This window comes from Panthera uncia, assembly GCF_023721935.1.
Source record: "Panthera uncia isolate 11264 chromosome A3 unlocalized genomic scaffold, Puncia_PCG_1.0 HiC_scaffold_11, whole genome shotgun sequence".
NCBI classification, from domain to species: Eukaryota; Metazoa; Chordata; class Mammalia; order Carnivora; family Felidae; genus Panthera; species Panthera uncia.
Window position 1 is genome coordinate 26,423,864 of NW_026057578.1, and position 10,195 is coordinate 26,434,058.

Here is a 10,195-nt window from a genome sequence, read left to right on the forward strand (position 1 = left end):
GGAGGGGGACTTAGGTTGATCTGCATTTTAACCTCCCCAGGTGCCCCAGGTGGCCCAATGACCACCTGGCAAGACTCTAGAAGTCTAGAGGATTTAATTTTATGACACTGGGGAGCAGGGAAATGGCCAGTGATGGGAAAAGAACTGACTTGAAAGACACCGGAAAACACTCAGTTCAGGTCGGTAAAAGCGACAGTCCAGATGTGGCCTTCTAGTCCCCCTCCCCCCTCCCAGCACCAGCTGGGAATGGGGTCAGGGGTCAACCCCCTCCCTCAAGGCCCTCCCCTGAGTCCAAGAAGTCACTGCAACTGTACCGCAGTCTAAAGTATTTGTTTAATAACAACAACAACAAAAACAAAAACACCCCACAGAACTATTGTAAAACAATATTCTCGGTGATCATTGTAATATACAATACCAAGCAATTAATTTCCTCAGAAATCTGAGAAGCACCAAACGTGACCATTTTTTAAAATGTTTGCTTTTCAAAAAATAGAAACACACGGGGGGCCGTCCCCCCAAGTCTCTGGTGGCTGGTTGGTGGAGAGGGGAGGGTCGGCCTGCCCTCTCAGTCCGCCAACCCTGGGCTGCATTCAGCAAGCGCCCCACGGTCGCTGATCTCAATCTTGTTCCTCCCCACCTCCGGCGAGGCGCTCGGTAGGATCAGAGAGCACGAATTCCTCTCGCTCCCTGGAGGGCTGGGGTCTGCCAGTCCTTGAGGGAGGCGCTTCAGCGACACAAAATGCGGTCGTCCGCTGGAACACAAGCCGCCTGTGGGAACGAGAGAGAAGAGGTGAGACGGGCAGGTTGGAAGGGACGAGACTGCAAGCCCTTCCCCAAGAGAAGCGTTAAGGGAGCGCTCTCTCCGATCTCGCGTAGGCAAGTAAGCGCCCGAAAGGAGGGGGAGGACCTCGGGCCGAGTTTCCCCCCACCCCGGGCCTCAGTTTCCCCATCTGCAGAAGGACAATGCTCTCGTGCTCCAGTTCGGACCTCACCTCGGCCGCCAGAGCGCTGATCTCGCCGTTGAGGGTGCTCAGCGGAGCCCGGGCCGGGAGCCCCCGGCCCCCGGGGGTCCCGACTTGGGATTCCGAGTTCAGCTCCAACTCCAGGTCCCAGATGTAGTCGATGACGTGCTGGAGGATCTCCACCCGGCTCACCTTACGGTTCTGGGGGAGGGTGGGCACCAGCTCCTTGAGGCGCGAGTAGCAGCCGTTCATGTCGTAGAGCAGCACGTTCACCTGCTGCTCGTCGAGCAGGGCAGGCAGGCGCGCGCCGGCGCCCCCCGCGCAGCGCGAGATGGCCACGCTCTGCTCGGACAGACAGCGCACCACCTCGCCCGCGCCGCCTGCGGTCTTGCCGGCCTTCAGCGCGCAGCTGGGGCCCGCGGCGGCCGCGGCGCTGCCAGTGGCGACCTTCATGATTCTGGCGTCGGAGTGAGAGGGCAACGAAGCGCACAGAGGACGCCGGGCGAAGGTAAAGAGAGACCTCGGAGCAGGGAAAAGACGGTTGTAGAATGCGAGGTCGGAGCCCCGCAGCCCACGTTTTATAGAGACGCCGGGCGCTCCCCCGCCAACCCAACACACCCCCCTAGAGGCGGGCTCAGGGGTTCAAAAGCAGCCAATGGGAGATCTCAAGGCGTGGCCTCGAGCGCTTCTGGGTTCCGCCTCCTGCTCTGCTTGTGCACCCTCGCGGCCTTGGAAAGGGAACCCGAGTCTCAGCAGCAGAGAGAGTGGGAGGGCACGGGGCGGGGTGGCTAGTGGAGGCGAGGGCTACCTTGGGCTCCTCGCGGAGGAGGCTTTGCCGACAGGAAAATGACTTGAACAATCCGTTTTCTCAGGTTCATTTTCTCACCTCTCAGCTCCCTTTTATAGATGGGAGAAACTGAGGCCCCTGTGGGGAAGGGGCTGGCTCTGGGTTATCTAGAGAGCCCTTGACTAGGGCCTGGGCTTCTGGGAGCCTGATCTCCCGGCTCTTTGGACCAAAACTTAAAGCGGGCCCCCCTTCACACTCTGCTTCCCAGAGCTGGTCTCCCTTACCCAATTCCCGGAGAAAGTTGCTGGTTAATGTTTCTGGGACTTTTTTTTTTTTTTTTTTTTTTTTAATACCCAGGCTCCTCGGGCTGGGAGCAATTAATTCGAGAAAGTCTTCCTCTGGCATTGGGGGGCTGGTCCTCCGGGACACGAACTAGATAGAAGGAGCCCCGAGGGGTCTGCATCCCCTGATTCTACCCTAAGTTTGCATCGCCCTGCAAAAATTCCCCATATCTGCATCGACTAGTTATTTTTGAATTTTTCTCCCTTTTTTGGCTGTTTCCTGTCCCCTCCTTCCCCCCCCACCCCCAAGACCTCCGATCAGGGTCTCCCTCCCACGGCGCGGCAGCTGCGGAGCTCGAGTCTCCCCCCCACCTCCCGGGCGGGTCTGTGTCAGCGTCTGAACAAGCGGCTCAGACCGTTAGACGCCAGGCCCGTGACGTCACCCATTCATAAAACCGGGACGGGCTGTCAGGCTGGCGCCGCGCGGGCGGTCGCCATGGAGACTGCAAACCCGGCTAGAGCGCTCCCCCACTGAGCCCCGCTCGGCCAGTCACCTGCGGACCTCGGGCGGGCGGGAAGGCTGGGAATGCGCTCCTCGCGGGCGCGGTCGCTGGGAAGGGTCACCTTACCTCCCGGCTCCACACCTGGGAATCGCCCCACCAGGCCCACACCTCAGATCACTGGGACGTTTCTTCACCTCCTTATCCACCCCAGCTTCCCCTCCCGTCTGGGGAGAGTTCTGATCCCAACTCTGAAGCTGGGTGAAGTTAGTGGTCTTCCGCCCTCTCTGATTCCTAATACAGCATCTGCCTGGTATTTTGATAATAATGACAAAGGTGACGGCTTATTGAACTCTGAGTTCGCGTCGGGCACTGTGTACTTCACTGTGTGTGAGGCGTTTGCCCTTATCATCTTCTGTAACCCTGGCCCCAGCTCTCGAGTGGGGCTCTGTTGTTTTTTTGGAAAGGAGGAAACTGAGGCTCAAAAAGCCTCCCAAGAGCCATGGCTATGGTAATGGTTGCATTATTATAAGAGGGGCACTTTATTGTAATGCAATCCCTTCCTGCCGGGGTAGGCAGTCTGCTCCAGAGCCCTAGATTGGCCACAGGCGGGGAGATGGTGGATTACAATAGCCACCCAAGGGCACACAGCTTTAGCAGGACTAAAATACTGTGCCCACCAAAGACAGAATTGATATTATGGTCCCTCCCCACCCCCCACCAGCAATTAATTCACCGGGCATCCGCCGGTTTGCTTTTCCCACAGAAGTCTAGGGGAGGGGCCAGTAAACCCCGGCTTCTGCCTCCACATGGGGAAACCAGGAAAACTGATCGGTGAGACCAGCTTCAAAGGAGAGACACATTATTAATTAATTAACTGGATTCCTCATCCCCTTTACCACCCCTCGCCCCAACTCTCCAAAGTCCCTAAGCCTTGTTTAGCAATCTTCCAATGACCAGAGAGAACTTTTTGGTGTGCGAAACAATTCCTGAAGAATTGGAAGGATAATGACTGGCCAGAGGAAATTACAGTATTATTTCATTGCCTAGTGTTTATTCATTGACGGATCAATTCTACCTGCTGGCATTAATTCCAGAGAAACCTACACTCACAGACACAAAGATATCTGCTCAAGGATGTTCACTGAGGTGCTATTGGCAAGAGGGGAATTTGAAATAACCTCAATGTCCACCAACGGGGCATTATGTAAACTATGAATGGAACATATACACTATGAATGGAACATCAGTGCTGTGGAATGGCCATGCAGCAGACGGGAAGTATGGCTGAGAGATACCTAGATTCTGCTGTTGGGAAAGCAAGTGTGAGACTGGGGGTCAAGGTAGGACCTCTTGCATGTAAAAAAGCAAACATTGCTCCCAAGTACAAGTGTATCTGGAAATGAATGTTTAAAAAGAGAGGAAATAGGGGTTACCTGGCTGAGTCAGGTCACCAGTCAGCGGAGCATGTGACTCTTGATCTTGGGGTTGTAAATTCAAGCCCCATGTTGGGTGTAGAGATCACTTAACAATAAAATCCTTAAAAAATATAAAAATAAAAATAAAAAAGGGAGGAAATCAAGCTCCAGGAAGAATTTCAAACACAGTGCTGTGTGATTTCTCCTATATCAAGTTCTAGAATAGGCACAACCAATCTATGGTGAAAGAAATCAGAATGATGGCTGCTTATGGGAGGTTGCCAAGGAAGAGGTGTGAGGGAACTTTCTGGAGTGATGGAAATGTTCTATATGATGATGAGGTGTGGGGTACACAGTGCATGAATTAGTCAAAACACACTGAATTGTATACTTCGTGCATTTCATTGTATTTAAATTGCACCTCACCAGGGGTGCCTGGCTGGCTCAGTCAGTGGAATATGGGACTCTTGATCCCAGGATCCAGCCCCAGTGTGGGGGTAGATATTACTTAAAAAAAAATTCTTTTTAGGGGGTGCCTGGGTGGCTCAGTTGGTTAAGCGTCTGACTTCTGCTCAGGTCATGAACTCACGGTTCTTGAGTTTGAGCCCCGCGTGGGGCTCTGTGCTGACAGCTCAGAGCCTGGAGCCTGCTTTGGAGTCTGTCTCTCTCTGTCTCTCTCTCTCTCTCTCTCTCTGTCCTTCCCCCGCTCACACTGTCTCTCAAAAAATGAATAAATGTCTAAAAAGTTTAATTTTTTAAATTAATAAATAAGTTGCACCTCAACAAAAAATGTTAGAAAGAAAAAAAAAGAAAAAAAAAAGATAAACAAACATCAAATTCCTGACATGACTCACCACTATGAAGAGGAGTAAGGGAAGGAGAACACTATGAAGTAGGAATTTCACTTTTACCTTCACATAGATGTTTCATTCTTAGATTTGTCCTTAAACAGTGTTATTGAAGTGTAATTGACACATGCAAACTGCAAATATTTAACTTGTACGTTTTTTTAAATTTCTTTTTAAAAGTTTATTTATTTTGAGAGAGTGAGGGAGTGCAAGAGAATGAGTCCGGGAGGGGCAGAGAGAGAAGGAGAGAGAGAGAATCCCAGGCAGGCTCCAAGCTATCAGTGCAGAGCCCAAGAGCCCAATGTGGAGCTCGAACTCATGGACGGTGAGACCATGACCTGCGCCCAAGTCGGACACTTAACCGACTAAACCACCCAGGCGCCCCTAACGTGTACACTTTGATAACTTTCGACACAAATACTGCCCCTTGTAATCCTTCCCTCCCCCCTCTTCCACCTAGTGCCCAGGCAACCACTAGCTTTCTCTATAGATTAGTTTACATTTTCTGGAATTTCATATAAATGGAGTATAGGATATACTGTATATATACTCTTTTCTCAAAAAAAAATTTTTTTTAATAAATAAATAAATAATAAGTAAAGGCTTTTCAGCCTCGTTTCTTCAACTCAACATAATTAGATGGAGATTCATCCATGGTCATTCTTCGTTATTGCTCAGAAGTAGCGGTGTGTGGATATATTCCCCAATTTGCTTATCCATTCGTCTGTCTTGGACGTTTGGGTTGTTTGGAGTTTGGGGGTAGTACACATAAAGCTGCTGTACGTTTGTGTACAAGTGAGTCTATGAATCTTTGCTTTCATTTCTTAGGCAAATACTTAGTGAAATGACTGGGTCACAAAGCAGGAATGTATGTAACTTCACAAGAAGCTCCTAAACTGTGTTCCGGAGTGAGTGTACCACTTACATTCCTATCAGGGGTGCTGAGAGTCCTGTTCTTCTGCGTCCTCTCAAAGAGGTGGTATGCTCAGTCTTTCTCAGCCATTCTATAAATTTTTTTTAACGTTTATTTATTTTTGAGACAGAGAGAGACAGAGCATGAACAGGGGAGGGTCAGAGAGAGAGAGGGAGACACAGAATCTGAAACAGGCTCCAGGCTCTGAGCAGTCAGCCCAGAGCCCGACGCGGGGCTTGAACTCACAGACCGCGAGATCATGACCTGAGCCAAAGTCGGACGCTTAACCGACTGAGCCACCCAGGCACCCCTTTCTCAGCCATTCTAACAGATGGGTGGTAGAAGCTCACGGCGGTTTTAATTTGCATTTTCCTAATGACTAAGGATGTTGAGCATCTTTTCATGTGTTTATATGCCATCCATATATCTTCTTAGGGTTATTCACTTCTTTTGCTCATTAAAAAACCCATTATTTTAGATAACTGTAGACTCACATGTAGTCATAAGAAATAATACAGAGAGGGGCACCTGGGTGGCTCAGTTGGTTAAGCATCTGACTTCGGCTCAGGTTATGATCTCACGGTTCATGGGTTCGAGCCCTGCATCATGCTGACAGCTCAAAGCCTGGAGCCTGCTTCGGATTCTGTGTCTCCCTCTCTCTCTCTCAAAAATGAATAAACGTTAAAAAAAAAAAAGGTTTTTTTAAATAATAAAATAAAATTAAAAGAAATAATACAGAGAAATCTCTTCTAGCCTTCACCCAGTTTCCTAAGGGTATCATCTGGCAATACGAAATCACAACCACATTTCACCAGGTTTACACACATTCATTTGTAGGCGTGTTTTTAGTGCTATGCGATGTTATTACATGTGCAGATTCACACGACCACTACCACAGTGAAGACAGAACAGTTCCATCGCAGAGACCCCCATGCTACCTGTCAATCTTTTGCCCACTTCTTTTTTCTTTTCTTTTTTTTTTAAGTTTGTTTCAGGGAGGCTCCCTAGAGGAGGTGACTTATCCTCTGGGCATTCTGTATAGGAAAGGCACAAGGAGAAATGGGCTGAATGAAGACTTGTGAGGGCACTGGTGTCTGGACACATGTAAAACCTTGACAATTTGAGGAGAGTCTGTTGGCTGTGGACCAGTTGAAAGGGCCGGGGATCAGGCTCCATCAGCTCAGGCTTCAAATCCTTGCTATACCGTGTGACCTGGAGGAACACCCTTCACCTCTCAGAGCCTTCTGCTTCCCCACTGGCAAAATGGTAAGTTCACAGACAAGGAAACTGAGGTCCTGTGGCTTGGTCACGGTAGAGCCGGGATTTGAAGGTACAAGTCTCCCTAAGTTACTAAGAGGAGTCACTGAGATTAGGCTGGCAAAGTGCCTGCCATGGTCTTGGGACACAGTAGATGCTAACTAAACAGTCGATGGTAGTAGCAACTGGTCAATTCCAGGCCAGGCCCTTAGGACCCATTTGGTTACGGTTCTGCTTCTGGGGGGTTTTAGTGGGCTCTGTAAGACGGGCTTCCACACCCCCTGAAACATTCTCTTCACGGCACTCCCTTCAGACTTTCCAACTGAAATAAGGACATCCTCCTATACGCACACTGATCCCAGGCCTAGGGGTAAAAGTTGGCTTCATTTCATTCCAGAAAATCTTCAGTACTCCCAGGCATTGGTTATCATCTCTTACAGGTTTTTTTTTAATTTTTTTTTAAGGTTTATTTGTTTTTGAGACAATGCGAGAGACAGAGTGCAAGCAGCGGAGGGGCAGACAGAGGGAGACACAGAATCCAAAGCGGGCTCCAAACTCCGAGCTATCAGCCCAGAGCCCGACGTGGGGCTCGAGCTCACGAACCGTGAGATCATGACCTGAGCCGAAGTCGGACGCTCAACCGACAGAGCCACTCAGGGGCCCCTCTTACAGTTTTAAGGCCTGACAAGGAATTGAAACAAAGACTCCCTGTGTATCTGGTTGCCAAATGGGCATTTTTCTCACCCTCTCCTTGGCGCTATTGAGGGAGCATTTTCCTCCCAGTCCTACCTACTGGTCAGCTGAGATTGACAGACTCCTCTTGGTGGCCAGGAAATTTGGAGGACTCATTAAATGAACTCCTGTGGTCCCAGCCCAGGGTTCGTGCTCGTGGTCTCTTTGGAAGCCCTTGACACGCACCTGGCACCATCTGATTTGTCGAATGAAGGAAAAAACAACCCATGACAGAAGTAGTTATATTGTGTTCCCTTTATAACTGAGGCCACCGAGGCGCAGAGAAGTTGAGTGATTTGCTTCAGATCAGCTGGGACAAGGCATTGAATCTCAGGGCTCTGGCTTCTAAGGCATTGGCCGTGTGGGGCCAAAAGACTTGTGTGCATGTGTGTCTACACTGCAGAGCGCATCCTTTTTGACACGGGTTCGTGCCCGGCACGTTCACCGCTGCCCCTCTCGGAGTCTTGGCCTTGTAGTTTCCAGGGCGGGCCAGCCTGTGCCACGTGACCTGCTCTGGCCCTGGCCCGGCAGCTGTTCCCCAGATGTGCCCACAGCATGGTCTTCCAGCCGCCAGGCCGGCGCCTCTGGGCTGGGACTGCCGGAGCTGCGGGGGAGAGACCTTTGGCTCTGGCAGTCCCCCCCCCCCCCCCCTTGAACCGGGACCACACACCCCCCCCCCCCCCCAACTCTACCCCCAGAACCGTGCCTCAGCCAACATTGCTTCTCTGCCCATCACACTGAGGATCAAATCCAAACCTCTCCCCAGCCTGCAGGCCCGGCTCACCGCTTCAAACCTCGCTGCCTTCCCCACCCTTCCTCTCACTGACCACAGGGCCTCTTCTGCTACACTAGCAGGTCCTACCTCAGGGCCTTTGCCTTTGCTGTTCCCTCTGCCTAGAACACTGATCCAGATCAGCACCAGACTTCTCCTTCTTCTTCAAGTCTCAGGTTAAATGTCACCTCCTCAGAGGCCCTCTTAGAACCTCCTATGGGTATTCACTTTCTTTCACATTCCCCTGGTCTTAATTATCCATAGAATTTATTACCATCTGAAATGATCTTTGTTTTCTTGGGTGTTGCCCATCTTCCTCGCTCCATGGTCTCCCTCCCAACTCTATCCCCAGGAGGTACAGTTGTGAGCCCTAAGAGGGCCCTAGGAGGGTAGGAAGCATGGCTCCTTTGGTCACTGCTGTTTGCCTAGAGCTAAGCACAGGCCCTGGCCCAGAGTGGGTAAGTGAGTTGCTCGAAGTCCCACAGCACAGGGGATGCCTGGCTGGCTCAGTCGGCTGAACATGCAATTCTTGATCTCAGGGTCTCATGGTCACGAGTTTGAGCCCCGTGTTGGACATAGAGATTACTTTTATTTCAAAAAATTTTTTTGTTTATTTATTTATTTTTGAGAGAGACAGAGACAGCATGAGTGGGGGAGGGACTGAGAGAGACAGACAGAGAGAGAGAGAGAGAGAGAGAGAGAGAGAGAGAGAATCCCAAGCAGGCTCTGTGCTGCCAGCACAGAGCCCCACACGGGGCTCAAACTCACGAAACTGCAAGATCATGATCTGAGCCGAAATCGAGACTCATAGGCTTAACTGACTGAGCCACCCAGGTGCCCCATAGAGATTACTTAAAAAAACATACAATTGGGGCGCCTGGGTGGCTCAGTCGGTTAAGCATCTGACTTCAGCTCAGGTCATGATCTCACAGTTCATGGGTTCAAGCCCTGCATCGGGCTCTGCACTGACAGTGTAGACCCTGCTTAGGATTCTCTCTCCCTCTCTCTCTTTCTGTCCCTCCCCCTCTTGAGCTTTCTCTCTCTCTCTCTCTCTCAAGATAAATAAATAAACTTTATTTTATTATTTACTTATTTATTTTAAATATTTATTTATTTTGGGGAGAGTGCAAGTGGAGGAGGGGCAGGGAGAGGGAGAGAGGATCTGAGAGGGCTCTGTGCTGATAGGTTGACAGCAGTGAGCCCGATGTGGGGTTCGAACCCACGAACTGTGAGATAATGACCTGAGCTAAAGTTGGACGCTCAACCAACTGAGCCACCCAGGTGCCCCAATAAATAAACTTTAAAAAAAAAAACACAAAAAACCGCTGTGAAGTTGCACTCTCCATCAGTGAGGTCAAAGTCGCACAGCATGGTACTTAGAAGAGAGTAATATTTAGAGTAATATCTGTTGAATCAATGAATTGTTACCTTATGGCCTTCAGTTTCCTCATGTGCCAAATGGGGACAAAATATAAACTTAACCTACAGATACGACACTTCAGTACTTAGCACCTATGGTAAGCTCTCAGAAATGGGAACCAGAGGTGCCTGGGTGGCTCAGTCCGTTGAGCGTCTGACTTCGGCTCAGGTCATGATCTCGTGGTTTGTGAGTCTGAGCCCCGCGTTGGGCTCTGTGCTGACGGCTCAGAGCCTGGAGCCTGCTTCGGCTTCTGTGTCTCCCTCTCTCTCTGCCCCTCCCCTGCTTGAGCTCTGTCTCTGTCT

The 10,195-nt window shown here is 50.4% G+C and overlaps 1 protein-coding gene across 1 annotated transcript; it reads right to left on the minus strand.

Annotated features, from left to right (window-relative positions):
• Positions 1-310: 310 nt before the first annotated feature.
• On the minus strand, positions 311-1,541 carry ID1 (inhibitor of DNA binding 1). Its single transcript, XM_049650977.1, has 2 exons — positions 996-1,541; positions 311-771 (listed from the first exon to the last, which is right to left on the minus strand). The coding sequence occupies exons 1-2, from the start codon at positions 1,416-1,418 to the stop codon at positions 730-732; spliced, it is 465 nt and encodes a 154-aa protein (XP_049506934.1). The 5' UTR covers positions 1,419-1,541; the 3' UTR covers positions 311-729.
• Between the last annotated feature and the right edge of the window lie 8,654 nt (positions 1,542-10,195).

Bases quoted from the DNA above. Each gene is read 5' to 3' on its own strand.
- ID1 (XM_049650977.1), bottom strand. From the start codon at position 1,418: ATGAAGGTCGCCACTGGCAGCGCCGCGGCCGCCGCGGGCCCCAGCTGC. The intron at 772-995 runs GTGAGGTCCGAA...TCGTTCCCACAG, and splicing joins TCAGCGCTCTGGCGGCCGAG to GCGGCTTGTGTTCCAGCGGA.